The sequence below is a fragment of the Podarcis cretensis genome, assembly GCF_951804945.1.
Source record: "Podarcis cretensis genome assembly, chromosome: 8".
NCBI lineage: Eukaryota > Metazoa > Chordata > Lepidosauria > Squamata > Lacertidae > Podarcis > Podarcis cretensis.
In genome coordinates, this window is record NC_137177.1 from 1,378,458 (window position 1) to 1,397,258 (window position 18,801).

Sequence of the window (18,801 nt, forward strand, 5' to 3'; positions counted from 1 at the left end):
CCACTGGTCCTGCTAGCTAGGGTTCATGGGAGTTGTAGGCCAAAAAACATCTGGAGGGCTGAGGTTGAGGAAGCCTGGTCTAAACCACAGAGCCTAGGGCTTGCCGATCAGAAGGTCGGCGATTTGAATCCCCGCAACAGGGTGAGCTCCCGTTGCTGGGTCCCTGCTCCTGCCAACCTAGCAGTTTGAAAGCACATCAGTGCAAGTAGATAAATAGGTACCGCTCCGGCGGGAAGGTAAACGGCGTTTCCATGCGCTGCTCTGGTTCGCCAGAAGCAGCTTACTCCTGCTGGCCACATGACCCGGAAGCTGTACACCGGCTCCCTCGGCCAGTAAAGCGAGATGAGCGCCGCAACCCCAGAGTCGGCCATGACTGGACCTAATAGTCAGGGGTCCCTTTACCTTTACCTTTAAAAGCCAAGTTTGCACAGCGTGAAGATCACGAGGTTGGCCTAAGATAGGTCTGTATATCTGGAAGTTTCAAATTCTGCTGTTCAGCTCCATTCCTATTCTCCGCTCCTTCTCCTCTTTAGCAGAGGGGAAAAACTTCCAGGAACCATGACCAAAGACGACTCGACAGAACTCCCTTCGGAGGATGACCACCAGCCGCTGGAATTCCAGAGCCCTGTCTTGGAGCGGAGAAAGAAAGCAATGGTCCACCCTTCTGCCCCAGCCCCACTCCCCAAAGATTATGGTGAGTCCATTCCTTGAATTCCATCATTTGCCTTGAATTCCATCGTTCCAAAGCTGGAAAGATGCACAAAGTCTGTGCATATTCTGATAAGGCAGGAGGTGGGCCATCAGCGGGTCACAAATTAAGTGGTTGCATGGGATCAGGGCCAGATTTAGGTTTGATGCGGCCCTCAGCTCCTGAAGCTAATGGGGCCCTTGATATGTCCAGTTGTCCTTTGTCCACAACAAATGGTTGCTGTTTTTTGTGTTGAATAGATGCTAGATGGTCATTGATGGACCTCATAGGTATCTCAAGCCATTTGCACATCACAAAAGATGTATTTTATCAAAGTAATTATTGAACTGAAATACAGTTAAGAAGAAGTATATTAATAGTGAAATACAGTGAAGAAGAAGTATATTAATAGTGGAATAATTATTAAGCTCTAACTTAAAATGGTTTTTGATTCATAAGAAAATAATGCAAACACATCTGCATTTGGCAAGAACAAAACACAGTTTACAAAGACTCATCATCTAGTCTCTAGAAACTTGCTAGAACATGAAATAACAAGAGGTGTAAATATATGATGCAAACTACTAATAGTGATAAATAGCAGAATGTTGGCACCCTATATATAGAAAGGAGCAAAGCAGGGATATTTGAGGGAGCAGGCTAGCAGGCGGGGGCCATGACTTACATTGCAGGAGCCTACCAAACACAAAACACTGTTGCTGTAGGTAGGTTTTATTTTATTTGGTTTTCATCTTATATTTTGGAAATGTACATCCAGGGGTTTTTTTCCTTTACATTTTTTTTTTGGGGGGGGGCCAAGAGAGTGGGGCCCTAAACTAGAGCTTGTTTAGCTTGTACGTAAATCGGACACTACATGGGATGCTTCAAAGCAATTTCTTCCGCTGTGCTCAGGGCTCCATGTGCTTTGCATGTAGAGGAAACAAGGTGGTTGGGGGGTAGCGCCCGAATGCAGAGCAGCTGCTTTGCATGCAGAAGGCCTCAGGCTGACTCTCGGGCATCTCCATCAAGTAATATCAGGTGTGGGGGGGTGGGGGTGGTAAGGAAGACCCCTCTCTGCCCAAAACTCCGAAAAGCCACAGCCAGGGAGAGGAGGCAGTACTAAAGCAGATGATAGTCATAGAATCATAGAATCCTAGAGTTGGAAGAGAGCACAAGGGCCATCGAGTCCAACCCCCTGCCAAGCAGGAAACACCATCAGAGCACTCCTGACATATGGTTGCCAAGCCTCTGCTTAAAGAAGGAGACTCCACCACACTCCTGGGCAGCAAATTCCACTGTCAAACAGCTCTTACTGTCAGGAAGTTCTTCCTAATGTTTAGGTGGAATCTTCTTTCTTGTAGTTTGGAGCCATTGCTCCGTGTCCGCTTCTCTGGAGCAGCAGAAAACAACCTTTCTCCCTCCTCTATGTGACATCCTTTTATATATTTGAACATGGCTATCATATCACCCCTTAACCTCCTCTTCTCCAGGCTAAACATGCCCAGCTCCCTTAGCCGTTCCTCATAAGGCATCGTTTCCAGGCCTTTGACCATTTTGGTTGCCCTCCTCTGGACACGTTCCAGTTTGTCAGTGTCCTTCCTGAACTGTGGTGCCCAGAACTGGACACAGTACTCCAGGTGAGGTCTGACCAGAGCAGAATACAGTGGCACTATTACTTCCCTTGATCTAGATGCTATACTCCTATTGATGCAGCCCAGAATTGCATTGGCTTTTTTAGCTGCCGCGTCACACTGTTGGCTCATGTCAAGTTTGTGGTCAATCAAGACTCCTAGATCCTTTTCACATGTACTGCTCTCAAGCCAGGTGTCACCCATCTTGTATTTGTGCCTCTCATTTTTTTTGCCCAAGTGCAATACTTTACATTTCTCCCTGTTAAATAGTTAAATAGTCTGACCCGATAAAAAGCAGCTGCATATGTTTTGTACCAAGAAATGCACAGTTTTGCGACCTGTGTAGATGAAGCAGATTTGCATCTGTTTCCTAAGTTTGCATAGTTTTTTGTTTTCCTGTGCGAGGATAATGGAGCAGTGCAGGACGCCATCTCACATGGGGAGAGAACAGCAAAGACCTGGTGAAGAGAGCACAGCAGAGGTTATATTTTCTGAGAATCTTCCAGAAAAACAATCTTTCCAAGGACCTGTTGATGGCATTTTACCATTGTACTGTGGAGAGTGTATTAACTTATGGTCTGTGTGTGTGGTTTGGGAGCCGCACGGTCAGGGGAAAAGCAATGCTGTCCAGGGTTGTAAAGACTGTGGAGAGAATAATTGGGTGCACTCTTCCCACCTTGGATCAAATCTACGCTTCCAGGTGCCGTAAGAAAGCTGCAGAGATAGCGCAGGATAGTGCGCACCCCAGAAATGATCTCTTTCAGCTTCTGCCTTCTGGAAGAAGGTCCAGGGTTATAAAGACTAGGACTAGCTGCCTGAGAAACAGTTTCTACCCAATTTGGTTCTAAACGCAGCACAAGGGGTCTCTATAGTATAGTGTATTTTAAAATGGGGTTTCAGAGTTTTAGGGGGGTTTGAATGTTTTATGTAGTTTTTATGTAGTTTTATGTAGTTTTTCAATTTCATTGTTCTGCAAGGGACAATGACAATAAAGATATCGTAATCGTAATCCATCTCTTGAAACGCTTTTCCGTCTTTGGAAAGTTCGTTACATTCCTTTAAACAAGGGATGGCTAACTTGTGCCCCCGTCCCCTGCACAAATGTAGCGGGAGGTGACCCACCTCCCAATAATAATAATAATAATAATAATAATAATAATAATAATAAATAAAGCCTGACAGTTGGCCATGTTGGATGGAGTTGATGGGAGTTCACAGATATCCCATCTGTTATGTACTGAGTTGAATAGGATCCAAAAGGCAGCAGTCTGATTGGCCCTAGAACAATAGGATTCAGAATGCAGCAGTCTGATTGGCCCTAGAACAATAGGATCCAAAATGCAGCAGTCTGATTGGTCCTAGAACAATAGGATCCAAAATGCAGCAGTCTGATTGGTCCACAGGAGCCACCCAATCCAGCTCCAGGTGGAAGTGAATCCACAGCCTGATTGGCCTACAGGTGAATCCTGGAATTGGCCAATCACGTGGGGCCCATTGTGTAAATAATGTATATAAGGCAGACATTCTGGGGGAACTTTCATTCCTCCTCACCACTATGAGCTGAATAAAGAGCATGAAATCCACTCTCGACTCCGAGTATATTTCACCATCCGTCCTTTTTAATCCCTCTCTTTTAATCTGCAAGGGTTAAAAATTGCTTTTAAAAAAAAGAAAGAAATGAAAGCAGTGATTATGGAGGCGTGAATTTTTCCTTCCCCTCATCCTATCATATAAATAATAAATCACAATAATCGTCATGGATAGAATAACCAGAAATACAAACCTGCTTTCTCCCAGAGACCAGGCCTCTTTTTTCGTGATAAGGAAAGTGAGGGACAGCACTCACTTAAATGCAACGTCGTATTAACCTCCTTGCCAACAAATCAAAAATGAATGTTCACGAAATCGCCAACAGCGTCTAATCTCTCTGAAAATAAATCGGGGTGAATGCTGATTGAACGGGTCGTCTGGAAGGGCTCCAGGACACTGTGCCGCAACCTGTTGAGATGGGGGTGGTGGGTGGGGGGGGGGGAAAGATTTATCAGGATATTATTTTTAGCCACCCTTGTCAAGTTCGAAAGTGCAGGGCCCTAGATTGTTGTTTACAATTTTTGCTTGCTTGCCTGCTAAAAGTTGGTTAAAAGGAAACCGAGGGCAAAACAAAGCAGGAGAGAACAAAGAGTGTTCTTATGGTGTAAGTCCTGGCCCCCGCCTGCTCGCCTGCTCCCCAAAATATCCCTGCTTTGCTCCTTTCTATATATAGGATGCCCAGCATGGACTGGTTGCATGGAAACATGTGCAAAGGGCTCGAGATACCTATTCAGTCCATAAATTACCATCTAGCATCTATTCAACACAAAAAACAGCGGCAATTTGTTGTGGACAAAGGACAGCTGGACATATCAAGGGCCCCATTACCTTCAGGAGCTGAGGGCCGCATCAAACCTCAATCCGGCCCTGTCCCCCACAAATTGAAAGCAATAATCTGTTGTTCCTGTATGGAGGTCGGGGTCTAAGCTGCGCATATCAGCTGTTTGTCCTGTTTCTAGATGAGAGGGTGGCCCCCCAAGTGGTTTCCTGGAACGCTAGACCCTAAAACCAGCCCTGGCGTGTTAGCAAAGAACATCATGGCATGTGCTTGGGGCAGGTGTGTGTGGCGGGTTCTGAGGCCGAACCCCGATGAGAAGCAAATAATTCAAGTATTCGGGGACGGCCAGATACAAATACGCAGCGATTGTGGGGTGCAGAGTTTGGCCTGGTTCCTCTGATGCCTGCCGGACCTCAGCTCAAAACATGCTTTTTTTTATTGCGTTTTTGGCGCTGCCCGTGGAGAAAAGCCATAAAAACGAGCGAGTTGAGGAGGTCTGGGGCAAGGGAGAGGAGGAGGGGAATTGGAAGCCCTGGGCATGATCGAGGGCTCCTTCAGTCCAGCAGAGGCTGAGAAAGGGACAAGGGAGCAGTTGTGTAGGCTTTTTGGAGGTTGCCCTGGAGACGGCAAGGGCCATTGTGGCTTTCCTCTTGACTGCAAGGGAAGAGAACAAGAGGCGCTTCAAATGTGACACAGAGGCAGGTCCAGCGCCGGATTTACGTACCATATAAGCTAAACAAGCTATAGGCCCCACTCTCTTGGGGGCCCCCCAAAAATTAAAGGATCATAGAATCATAGAGTTGGAAGAGACCACAAGGGCCATCGAGTCCAACCCCCTGCCAAGCAGGAAACACCATCAGAGCACTCCTGACATATGGTTGTCAAGCCTCTGCTTAAAGACCTCCAAAGAAGGAGACTCCACCACACTCCTGGGCAGCAAATTCCACTGTCAAACAGCTCTTACTGTCAGGAAGTTCTTCCTAATGTTTAGGTGGAATCTTCTTTCTTGTAGTTTGGAGCCATTGCTCCGTGTCCGCTTCTCTGGAGCAGCAGAAAACAACCTTTCTCCCTCCTCTATGTGACATCCTTTTATATATTGGAACATGGCTATCATATCACCCCTTAACCTCCTCTTCTCCAGGCTAAACATGCCCAGCTCCCTTAGCCGTTCCTCATAAGGCATCGTGGAAAGTGGATGTACATTTCCAAAATATAAGATACAAAACAAATAAAACAAAACCTACATACAGCAACAGTGTTTTGTGTTGTGTCAGCTCCTAGGATATAATAAAGTAAAGGTAAAGGTACCCCTGCCCGTACGGGCCAGTCTTGACAGACTCTGGGGTTGTGCGCCCATCTCACTTAAGAGGCCAGGGGCCAGCGCTGTCCGGAGACACTTCCGGGTCACGTGGCCAGTGTGACATCGCTGCTCTGGCGAGCCAGAGCCGCACACGGAAACGCCGTTTACCTTCCCGCTGGTAAGCGGTCCCTATTTATCTACTTGCACCCGGAGGTGCTTTCGAACTGCTAGGTTGGCAGGCGCTGGGACCGAGCAGCGGGAGCGCACCCCGCCGCAGGGATTCGAACCGCCGACCTTTCGATCGGCAAGCCCTAGGCACTGAGGCTTTAACCCACAGCGCCACCTGCGTCCCTTTAGGATGTAATAATAATCATAATAATCATAATTTATTATTTGTACCCCACCCATCTGGCTGGGTTTCCCCAGCCATTCTGGGCGGCTTCCAACAAAGATTAAAAATACAATGAAATGTCACACATTAAAAACTTCCCTAAACAGGACTGCCTTCAAATGTCTTCTAAATGTCAGGTAGTTGTTTATCCCTTTGACATCTGATGGGAGGGCGTTCCACAGGGAGGGCGCCACCACCGAGAAGGCCCTCTGCCTGGTTCCCTGTAGCTTCGCTTCTCGCAATGAGGGAACCGCCAGAAGGCCCTCAGAGCTGGACCTCAGTGTCCGGGCAGAATGATGGAGTTGGAGATGCTCCTTCAAGTATATAGTTGTAGTTTCCGGGTCACCTGCAAAGGTAGCCCCACGTAGAGCGCACGACAGTAGTCCAAGTGGGAGATAACCAGAGCATGCACCACTCTGTAAGTCGTGGGCCCCGCCTGCTTGCCTGCTCGCTCAAATATCCCTGCTTTGCTCCTTTCTATATATAGGGTGCCGACATTCTGCATGGACTGCTTGCATGGCAACATGTGCCAATGGCTTGAGATACCTATTAGGCCCATAAATTACCATATAGCATATATTCAACACAAAAAATAGTGACAATTTGTTGTGGACAACGGACAGCTGGACGTATAAAGGGCCCCATTACCTTCAGGAGCTCAGGGCCACATCAAACCTAAATCCGGCCCTGGGCAGGTCCCTCGCAATACTTTGCACCCATGCAAAGCCCTCGCTGACCCCCTTAGCCACCCGTATTGTCCTGGTTGATTGATGAGTTGAATTTGCATCGTCCCAAAGGAGCCCAGGGTGACAAGTCCCTCAGAGGCAAAAACTAAGCAGTTAAAACACAGTAAATGCAATTACAGTGGAAAACATCTAAAAGCAATTACAGCTAGAAAATGTTGTTTAAAACATTATTTTATCCTGCCAGGGCTCTCAGGAGCAGAATTCTTCAGCCGCCAAAATGCCTGAATAAACAGGAATGTTTTCAAGTTAATAATGACAGAGTGCCTTCCGTCAGCTTCGGCCTCATTCTGGACAGGGATAGCTGAACATCTGCCGTTTTTGCTCTGGTAACATCTAGGATAGATTACTGCAGCATATTATACGTGGCCTGCCTCTGAAGACGGTTTGGAAACTTCAGCGGGTGCAGAAATTGGTGGGCAGGTTGATCACCAGGGCAAGAAGGTCTGAACATATTACACCCATCCTAGCCTGACTGCAGGAGCTGCCAATTAATTTCCAGGCCCCATTAACAGTGCTGGTTTTGATCTATAAAGCCTTAAAACGGCTCAGGACGGCAACACCTCAAGAACTGTCTTCCCCCAATATGTCTCCCCCATATGAACCAGTCCCGACCCTGTGATCGCAATCTGAGGCCTTTCTTCAGGAGGTCCGAAGTGCAGAAACATGAGAACAGGGCCTTTTTGTGGTGGCTCCCTGTTTGTGGAATGCTCTCCTATTGAAAGTGCTCCTGTCAGGGGCCAGGTGAAATCACTGCTCTTCTCCCGGGCCTTAAACAACTTCTGGCCTTTTAAACTGTGTTTGTGTGTTATGGTTTCCTTTGTTATTTTGTTACTTTTTATACTGCACACTGCCCTGCGATCCTTGGATGGAGGTATATAAATTTAGCGACAGAGACAGACACACCTTGCTAGGGAGGGCATGCCACAACCAGGGAGCCACCACTGAAAAGCCCCTGTCATGGGGCAGCGGCAACCAGGAGACCCCCAATGGCACCACCACTGCCAGGGCCTCACCTGCTGTGGGTATTAAGAAGGCAATCTTTGGGTCTCGAGCAATTTAGGACTTTATTTGCTAGCATTAATACTGTGGATTTGGCCCAGTGGGTCACTAGCAGCCAGTCCCTACAGACATGGTTAGGGCTGCAGCCGCAACCAACTAAATCTTCAGTTTGATTAAGGGACAGAATCCATATGTAATCAGGGAAGGCATATTTTAATCAATGGGGCTGCAAATCAGCTTCACAGTTTTGGGGAGTTTGTATTTAAATTATTTGGTTCTGAGGTGTTATTGTCCTAGGAAATACACACACACACACACACACACACACACACACACACACATATGAGGCCTTGTTTTCTAACACTGTGTATCATAGCTTTTGTTGATTAAACCGTAAATTATCCTGTGCTCCAGTACTGAAGGAAGAGTTCCCTTTGAGGAAACTGTTTATCGAGTTTGGGAATAGTGTGCTGATTAAATTGAATTGGTTAATCAGCAAACGGGCAGGTGATTAATAGACTGCAATGCATTCATCCGGTCAAGAAGGGCCTTGATGGAAATTGGACCTGCTCTTCTCCTGCAGTGAGCTTAGCACAAAGGAACGTCCCGGCAGATTGAATTTATAGTTGGTTTATCATACAGAGATGGATTGCAGGGGTGGCCAAGGCCCTCCAGATAATTGTGGGCTACCGATTCCCATCAGCCCCAGCCAATATCTCAGAAGCCCGCTCTGCCATAACGTGGAGGGGGGCTTTTAATTTAGCTGGCCCTGTTCTGTGAAATAGCATTCCTGTTGAGGTACCACAATAATTTATAATAAAAAAATATTATTTATATCCCACCCATCTGGCTGAGTTTCCCCAGCCTCTCTGGGCGGCTCCCAATCCAGTGTTAAAAACAATACAGCATCAAACATTAAAAGCTTCCCTAAACAGGGCTGCCTTCAGATGTCTTCTAAAAGTTTGGTACTTATTTTTCTCTTTGACATCTGCTGGGAGGGCATTCCACAGGGCGGGCGCCACCACCGAGAAGGCCCTCTGCCCTATTCCCTGTAACTTGGCTTCTCGCAGGGAGGGAACCGCCAGAAGGCCCTCAGAGCTGGACCTCAGAGTCCAGGCAGAATGATGGGGGTGGAGACGCTCCTTCAGGTATATTGGGCCTTTGAGGCCGTTTAGGGCTTTAAAGGTCAGCACCAACACTTTGAATTGTGCGTGGAAACGTCTTGGGAGCCAATGTAGGTCTTTCAGGACCGGTGTTATGTGGTCTCGGCAGCCGCCCCAGTCACCAGTCTGGCAGCCGCATTCTGGATTAGTTGTAGTTTCTGGGTCACCTTCAAAGGTAGCCCCATGGAGAGCGCATTGCAGTAGTCCAAGCGGGAGATAATCAGAGCATGCACCATTCTGGCGAGACAGTCTGTGGGCAGGGAGGGTCTCATCCTGCGTACCAGATGGAGCTGGTGGACAGCTGCCCTGGACACAGAATTGACCTGCGCCTCCATGGACAGCCCTGAGTCCAGAATGACTCCCAGGCTGCGCACCTGGTGCCTCAGGGGCACAGTTGCCCCATTCAGGACCAGGGAATCCTCCACACCGGCCCACCTCCTGTCCCCCAAAAACAGTCCTTCTGTCTTGTCAGGATTCAACCTCAATCCGTTAGCTGCCATCGATCCTCCAACCGCCTCCAGACACTCACACAGGACCTTCACCGCCGTCCCTGGTTATATTATGCCCCAACTATCTGCACTTTGCCAGAACAACTCAAGATACTTTTGATCTGCAAGGCTTCCCTAGCTAGATCAATGGGTCTTGGCCCTATCTATTTTGTATTGTTTTAGTTTGGTTTTTTGTTTGTTTAAATGTCTTGCCTTTTGGGGGGGGGCGTTCCCATAACTATTTATTCACTTTCCAATTAAAACAAAGAAAAAATCTACAACAATTTTTTTAAACCATAGTTTTGATTGACTTCCCTCCCCTCCCCCTCTTGGTTTCATTACTGAATACTTTTTCCACACACGTTCTTAAAACCTTATATTCTTACTATTTCGATTTGAAATCATCTTATTACAAGTGACATGTAGAGGTTTTCCTAATGCGAGGAGAATCTGTTCCAGGGTCCAAGCTTAGCACATAACACCGAAATTACTCCTTGACTCTGAGTGTATTTCAGAATCCATACGCAAAGCTTATGAAAAATATGCAGTCATTTATCCCCTGAGATGAAAAAGAAAATAAAAGAAGAAAATGTCAAAGTCCTTTCTTTCTTGGGTTTCAAATTAAATAATTTGTCCTGCATAGTTCAATAGTTTATTTTACCAATCTTCTTTGGCGGGGGCTTCTTCTTTCTATAAGGACAGGCTGGTCTTGGCTTCTTGGCTTTGGGAACAAAATCTTTTGTTCAACAAGTCCATCAAAGCCTGTACATCTCAGTGTCATAACTTCAGTTTTTTTAACAACAGTCATTTTCTACATTCCTTTCCAATCTTTGTATATCTTCTCCTAGGCCTTTTAAATAATTTTACTTTGCCACCACATATAATAACCTCCCACCATGTTTCCTTCCTATCACGGTCAAAGCCTCCCAGATCCTTTCACCCCAAATCTCTATTTCTTTCTCCTTTTTTGGTGTTTTTAACTGCATTTTGCAGCTTTGATTGTACATCGCCTTGAGATGACTGTGCAGAATTGATAAACTTGCAATAAGATCGATACCCGGTTGGCTCCCTTCGGCTCCAAGCCCAGTGAATACCCAAAGTCTTTCAATATGCACATAATAAGGAACTGGACTCGGCTGACGTTGGCAGAGAGAGCCAAACTGGCAGATGACCTGTTTCTAAAATAATATTGCTTTGGTGGTGACTCAGGAATACAAACAGAAGTGATGAGTCACTGAATGTAGTGATGTGCAGAATCTCTCCTTGCAGGCTGCTGTTCCCATAAATTGACTGTGCATAAATAAGAAACTTTTTTTCCTTTTTCTTTTTTTGTCTGAGAGAAGGTGAGAGGGAGAGAGGCACAACTTTTAGTTATTAAAAAACTGGGATCAGTGTCTTTTTTTTTGGATGGGAGGAGAGACAGGATAACAGGATTTTATTTGTGAAATACACACCTTTATGATTATGCTTGTAGTACAAGCTTAGGAAAGATTTGAAAGAGCAGATTGTGGGCTCTTTAATTCTCCAGAAGCTTAGTAGTGAATATAATGTGGTTATTTAGTTAAAAAAAAAATGGCTTAAGAAAGTATGAAAGTGGAGGAACTAGAACAGGCTTCCTTAACCTCCAGATGTTTTGAGACTACAATTCCCATCATCCCTGACCACTAGTCCTGCTAGCTAGGGATCATGGGAGTTGTAGGCCAAAAACATCTGGAGGGCTGAAGTTGAGGAAGCCTGAACTAGAACATCAGGCCTGCAAGTTCTATGAAGATAAGAACATAAGAGGGGTCTGGATGAGGCCAATGGCCCATCTAGTCCAACATCCTGTTCTCACAAGGGCCAACCAGAAACCCAGGCATAGGCAAACTCCAGCCCTCCAGATGTTTGGGACTACAGTTCCTATCATCCCTAACCACTGGTCCTGTTAGCTAGGGATGGTGGGAGTTGTAGTCCCAAAAATCTGGCGGGCCGGAGTTTGCCAATGCCTGCACATACCCATAGGGGAATCCCGCAAGCACAATCTGAACACAAGAGCTTTTCCCCTCCTGCAGTTCATAGAATGGTAAAGTTGAAAGGGACCTCGAGGCACATCTGGTTGTGTCCGTAAGGGTGAGGCGATCTTTTGAAAAGCCACTTTTGTTTTTCATTTCCTTGGGCCGTTTCCCCTTCCACCATTTTACCCCCCCCCCCCCCGCCTCTGCAGCTTTCACTTTCTTCGACCCAAACGACCCGGCGTGTCAAGAAATCCTCTACGACCCCATCACCACCGTCCCGGAGTTGTTTGCCATCATCCGCCAGTGGGTTCCCCAAGTGCAGCACAAGATTGATATCATCGGCAGTGAGGCGAGTGTTGGGCATCTCTTGGGGGATTGTGGGCCGAGGGGGGGAGGAGGAAGGGGGTTGGAACCTGGGTGTGCCCTGCTGTGCTGCTCCTTGCTAGGGAGCGTATTCCACAACCAGGAGACCACCACTAAAATGGCCCCGTTGTGTGGGTAGGGTAGTTTCCGCAAACGCTGGCACTCCCCTCTCCTGCAGGTCTGTAGCTAGGAGCCAAGAGGTGAAGGGGGGGGGGAGGCAGAAAGGGAGCAGCATGGAGACCACCATCCATTCCTCATAATACAGTGGTACCTCAGGTTAAGTACTTAATTTGTTCCGGAGGTCCATACTTAACCTGAAACTGTTCTTAACCTGAACCACCACTTTAGCTAATGGGGCCTCCTGCTGCTGCCGCGCCACCGGAGCATGATTTCTGTGCTCATCCGGAAGCAAAGTTCTTAACCTGAAGCACTATTTCTGGGTTAGCGGAGTCTGTAACCTGAAGCGTATGTAACCTGAGGTACGACTGTATAATATGCAATAGGTGCTATATCGTTGGGGGATGTGTGTAAGAGAGTAGAGGTTTTTTTAGCTCGCATTTGGGGAGCCTCAGGGGCCAAATATGGCCTTCCTGTCCTTGCTGTTTGGCCTGTGGGACCCTCCTGAGACCATCTGCCCCCTGTCCTTCTCTACTCTGGCCACATCCATCACAGACCCTGCAACAAGCCCTCCGAGAAGGCTTTTGACTGGATGGAATGGATCTTTGAACTGTGAGAATGCTTCTCCCTTGACCGTAAGGCAGTGTAGAAGCCTCTGGCTTTTGTGTGGCTGGAGTACAGCTTGCTGAACAAAGTTAAGCATCAGGTTCACTCCTCGGCCCAACTCTTACCTCTTGCCACATACCCTTTGCTTCTGCCCTCACCCATCCGATCCCTGGCACGTGACCCCAGGAAAGTCATCTCTCGGGGAATGTGGCTTTCAGGCTGAAAAAGTTGTGCTGCCCCACTTGCAGATCAGCTCCAGATTTAGGTGGGGGTTCTTGTTGCTGGCGGGGGGGGGGGGTTGCGCTTGATGACCTCTGACGCCCCTTCCAGCTTAAACTCATCCTTGGCTACGCCCAGCCTTGCATGCTCAGCAGATCAACTGATGTGGGTGGTGTGTGCTGGGTCCGGGAGTAACCCGTGAAACGCGGTCCAGGACTGGTCCAGAATCTGAAGGTTCCACTGGGAGTCAGTCCAACAGGTTCAAGGCAGGTCACAAGGCAGGGAACCAGGCAAGGACAGGTACAGGATCTCAGGCAAGATCTGGCATACAGCAATGTTGCTCCCGCCACCTGGGGCGGGGTCCGGCAGCCTTTTATCTTTGTCGGGGTAACGGCTGGTCCTGATCCACCGATGACTCACCTCCCTGTCTTGCCCGAAGGCGAGCACTCTCTCCTTCTCTCAGACCTCAGTCTTTGCAGCTCGGGAGACGTCGGTGGGTGACTAGACCCAGGGGCCGCCTCAGCCTCTCCTGACCCAACCGGTAGTGGAGCAGCTGTAAGAGATGGCCCAGCTGGAGGCAACGAGGTCATGCCCGCATCTGGAGCCTGGGCAGGATCAGGCCCCTGACTCGGCCCAGCTGGGGTTTGTTGCAGGGGAACCTGTGCAGACTGGGATTCTTCAGGATCAGGCCCCAGACTCGGTTCAGATGATGCCTGAGGCAAAGGATCCAGTGCGGACTGAGTCCCCTCTGGTTCCGAGTCCAAGCCCCAGTCCCATCACATGGCCATCACATGGTGCAGGGGAGATGGATCCGTTTACACCTCTGACTGACACCCTTCTTGGTGACTTGCATCCCACAGATCTTGAAGCGAGGCTGCCACGTCAACGACCGCGATGGGCTGACAGACATGACGCTGCTGCATTACGCCTGCAAGGCTGGTGCTCATGGTGTTGGTAAGGGAGCCAGTGGGGGGGGGGTTACACTCTATTCTTGGCACGTCCCCCTGGGTGTCTCTCCTGGGCCTCAGAGCCCTGCCAGCTCTCTCAGAGGAAACCCCACTCCCATCTGGTCTTCCAACCCACTTTTAGAATTTGACTCCCTGAAACCGCCTGTGGGTTTTAGTCAGTTTTGCATTCACGGCAATATCTGCACTGTAACACACTAAGGCAGTGATGGCCAAACTCGGCCCTCCAGCTGTTTTGGGACTACAATTCCCATCATCCCTGACCACTGGTCCTGTTAGCTAGGGATGATGGGAGCTGTAGTCCCAAAACAGCTGGAGGGCCAAGTTTGGCCATCACAGCACTAAGGAGTTTGAACATATGGATGAAGAAGTCTCTGGTGGTGATTGGCTGAGCTGCCTCTGACATCACAGAAGCTTTGGGTTTATCCAGGGCCGGATTTAGACTTGTAGAGGCCCTGAGCACTGGAAAGATTGTGATGCCCCCCTGCCCCCCCGGATTCATAATTCAAAATAAAAACAATGCTAAACCATAAAAAGACCCCCCCAAATGAAACAAAATGTACACGTATTCTGAAATTAAATGACTACTTCCATACTTTTATTTAAGTAGCAAGTGTCAAACTCTTTTTTGAATAAATGGATTCTTTTTTGTGCTCCTGCTTTGCTGGTGCCCTACGCTTGTGCTCAGTCTGCCTGTTGGGTAACCCAGTTTATCGCTGTGGTCCTCCTTCCTTCTCCACCTTCCCAGGTGACCCAGCCGCTGCTGTGCGCCTCTCCAACCAGCTCTTGGCTTTGGGTGCGGATGTGACCCTGCGCAGCCGCTGGACCAACATGAACGCCCTGCACTACGCGGCTTACTTTGACGTCCCGGAACTCATCCGCATCCTGCTGAAGGCCTCCAAGCCAAAAGGTGGGTTTGGAAGGAGGGGGAGGGGCCTGCTCAGAAGAGGGCGGGGTTTCCTGTATCTCCTGCGCCTCACCTCAGAGCTCACCTTGATAACACAAAGCCCTTAATAACCTGGGTCCAGTTTACCTGTGAGATCAACTTACCCCTTATATGCCCCATCAACTGCTCTGATCTGCGGAGCTGGCACTGTTACCGGCGTCACATAATAATACCCTTTACGCATTTGTAAGACCTGCCCTTTGGAACTCCCTGCCAATTGACACCAGGAAAGCTCCTTCGCTATATTCTTTTCATCACCTGCTAAAAAACCACAAAACCTTGTTTAAGTGAACCTACCCAGATAACACAGAACGTTGGTGTGCATTTTAATCACTTTTTAGTTTATCGCCGGTCTTTATTCTTTGAAGGCTTTGAATTGTTTTTGCCTATCGTTTTATTGTTCTGTTTGCTTTGTAAACCGCTTGGAGTTTGTTTGTTTTTTTGCCCCACAATTGATGTAAAAAATCCACGAAGTAAATAATGAGCAGGTCTCTGTAAGGAGAGGTTTGCAAAAGTGCCAGAGGTTTTGCCTCGGATTAATTCCCTGCTTCCTTCCTAAGAAGCTCTGACTGATAATATTGAGCATCACAGAACAGCTGCAACAAAACAACAACAAAAACCAGTCAGCTGCTTTTTCCTCTTCATCTCCTGAGGGTTGGCACTCCTAGGCAACCTTCTTCATCAAGAATCGCAGCACTGTGTAAGGAACTCCCAGCCATCCACCGATGTTTGTTGTGTTCTTTATATTTATTATTATTAAAAAGTGTTCTTAATGGGTAGACTCAGCTCTGAAATACTGTAAAGCAGGGGAACTCAGCCCTTGCCAGCGTGGTCCATGATCAGGGATGATGGGAGTTTTAGTCCACAACGTAGAATCCTAGAGTTGGAAGAGACCACAGGGCCATCGAGTCCAACCCCCTGCCAAGCAGGAAACACCATCAGAGCACTCCTGACATATGGTTGTCAAGCCTCTGCTTAAAGACCTCCAAAGAAGGAGACTCCACCACACTCCTTGGCAGCAAATTCCACTGTCAAACAGCTCTTACTGTCAGGAAGTTCTTCCTAATGTTTAGGTGGAATCTTCTTTCTTGTAGTTTGGATCCATTGCTCTGTGACCGCTTCTCTGGAGCAGCAGAAAACAACCTTTCTCCCTCCTCGATGTGACATCCTTTTATATATTTGCACATGGCTATCATATCACCCCTTAACCTCCTCTTCTCCAGGCTAAACATGCCCAGCTCCCTTAGCCGTTCCTCATTGCAGGGGGTTGGACTAGATCACCCTTGAGGGTCCCTTCCAACTCTACAATTCTACGATTCCATGATCTGGAGTGTATCGCGTTGACTGCACCTGCTATAAAGCAGGAATGAGGAAGAAGCTTGTGAATCTCAGCCAGCTGCATGGCCAGGGATTCAAAATGTTTGCAAAAATGTAGCTGTCAACCTGGATGTGGGAGATTGTTTGTGCCAAGGATCCTGGCAGCTGGATCCTGTCTAATCGAGAGAGCACGGGGTCCTGAACCTTCAATTGGACCCAGGTGGGAACAAATCGGAAGTCGGAGAAGAATTTTTCAGATAAGAACCCACTCGAGTTTGTGATTCATTTGCAATGTTCTGAGCCAGTTGTAGTTTCTGAACAGTCTTCAGGGGCAGCAGCACAAAGCTGGGGGAACAGACTGCAAAGACAGATAACTTTCAGAACCTCACTTCAGGCATCTGATGAAGCAGGTTGTCATTCATGAAAGCTGACGCCAAAATAAATTGGTTAATCTTTGGTTGTTTCATTATTTAGTCGTGTCCGCCTCTTTGTGACCCCATGGACCAGAGCACGCCAGGCCCTCCTGTCCTCCACTGCCTCCCGCAGTTGGGTCAAACTCATGCTGGCACCTTCGAGAACACTGTCCCACCATCTCATCCTCCATCGTCCCCTTCTCCTTGTGCCCTCCATCTTTCCCAACATCAGGGTCTTTTCCAGGGAGTCTTCTCTTCTCCTGAGGTGGCCAAAGTATTGGAGCCTCAGCTTCAGGATCTGTCCTTCCAGTGAGCACTCAGGGCTGATTTCCTTCAGAATGGAGAGGTTGGATCTTCTTGCAGTCCATGGGACTCTCAAGAGTCTCCTCCAGCACCAGAATTCAAAAGCATCCACTCTTCGGCGATCAGCCTTCTTGATGGTCCAGCTCTCACTTCCATACATCACTACTGGGAAGACCTTAGCTTTAACTATACGGACCTTTGTTGGCAAGGTGATGTCTCTGCTTTTTAAGATGTTGTCTAGGCTTGTCATTGCTGGTTAGTCTTTAAGGTGACACAAAACTCATTTTTGCTGTAAGACCAACCCTTCTGGAATTTCTGTAGCTCCCCATGGCCTTCACTTCCTTTGACCTTGTTCCATAAAGAGCCTCACATGCTCTGGCCTGGTTTGCACATAATATTAAGCCAAACAACAGTGATTATTTCACCCTTCTCCCAGGCTCCCTGCTGCCAGGCTACTTGGAGCTAAGTTATGGTTTGTCTCTCCCAACAAACCATGAGTTGCAACCAAAGTTGTTCCTGCTTTGCCGCTCGTGGTTTGTTTGGGGGAGGCAAACCATGAGCCTAGGTTTGAAGGTGACTAAGGCGAACCATGGCTTAGCTCTGGGTAACATGGTGAAAGGAGAGCTGGAGGAGGGATGGAGCAGCCTCAGTTTCCTCTCTGGTTGCCTGCACGCTTGCCCACTCTCACTAAACCATGGCTTGGCTCATCGCTGCGAGTAAGTGTGAAATGCTAACAGTGGCAAGTTGGTTTTAATACCTGCGCGACCTGTATATTCCTTCCCCTTTCAGTTCTGAACTCGACGTGTAGCGACTTCAACCACGGAACAGCCCTCCACATTGCTGCTTCCAACCTGTGCCTTGGGGCCGTGAAATGTCTCCTGGAACATGGTGCCAACCCAGCCGTCAGGGTAAGAAAGGGGAGCTGTGGTGGATAAACGTATTGATGATGATGATGATGATAAATTATTATTTATACCCCGCCCATCTGGCTGGGTTTCCCCAGTCACTCTGGGCAGCTCCCAACAGAATATTATTATTATTAATAATAATAATAATAATAAAGTGATAAAACATGACATATTAAAAACTTTCCTAAACAGGGCTGCTTTCAGATGTCTTCTAAAAGCCAGATTTTATTTCCTTGACATCTGATGGGGAGGGCTTTCCACAGGGCAGGCGCCACTACCCAGAAGGCCCTCTGCCTGGTTCCCTGTAGCTTTGCTTCTCGCAATGAGGGAACCGCCAGAAGGCCCTCGGGTTGGACCTCAGTGAATGATGGCAGTGGAAACGCTCCTTCAGGTCCACTGAACTGAGGCCGTTTAGGGCTTTAAAGGTCAGCACCAACACTTTGAATTGTGCTCGGAAACGTACTGGGAGCCAATGTAGGTCTTTCAAGACCGGTGTTATATGGTCTCGGCGGCCGCTCCCAGTCACCAGTCTAGCTTCCGCATTGTGGATTAGTTGCAGTTTCTGGGTCACCTTCAAAGTAAGCCCCACGTAGAACACATTGCAGTAGTCCAAGCGGGAGATAACCAGAGCATGCACCACTCTGGCAAGACAGTCCGTGGGCAGGGAGGGTCTCATCCTGCGTACCAGATGGAGCTGGTAGACAGCTGCCCTGGACACAGAGTTGCTGTAGTGCTGGTGGCACTTCCTCTTCTTCTGATACTACTACTACTACTACTATTATTATTATTATTATTATTATTATCACCCACCCTGGACGGCTGATAGGAAATGCTCTGTGGGAGGGGCACAAAATGGGGGATTGAGAAGGGTCCTTT

At 48.0% G+C, this 18,801-nt stretch overlaps 1 protein-coding gene across 2 annotated transcripts in view; it reads left to right on the forward strand.

Annotated features, from left to right (window-relative positions):
- CLIP3 (CAP-Gly domain containing linker protein 3) overlaps positions 1 to 18,801 on the forward strand; it is a 41,468-nt gene that overhangs the window by 4,343 nt on the left and 18,324 nt on the right. The window contains exons 2-6 of one of the 2 annotated variants that reach the window (XM_079985559.1): positions 534 to 694; positions 11,978 to 12,117; positions 13,934 to 14,027; positions 14,787 to 14,948; positions 17,807 to 17,925. In XM_079985559.1, the coding sequence (XP_079841685.1) occupies positions 559 to 694; positions 11,978 to 12,117; positions 13,934 to 14,027; positions 14,787 to 14,948; positions 17,807 to 17,925 (651 nt within the window). In that variant the 5' untranslated portion in view covers positions 534 to 558. The remainder of the gene's footprint in view (positions 1 to 533; positions 695 to 11,977; positions 12,118 to 13,933; positions 14,028 to 14,786; positions 14,949 to 17,806; positions 17,926 to 18,801) is intronic. The other variant, XM_079985560.1, reaches the window with a different exon arrangement.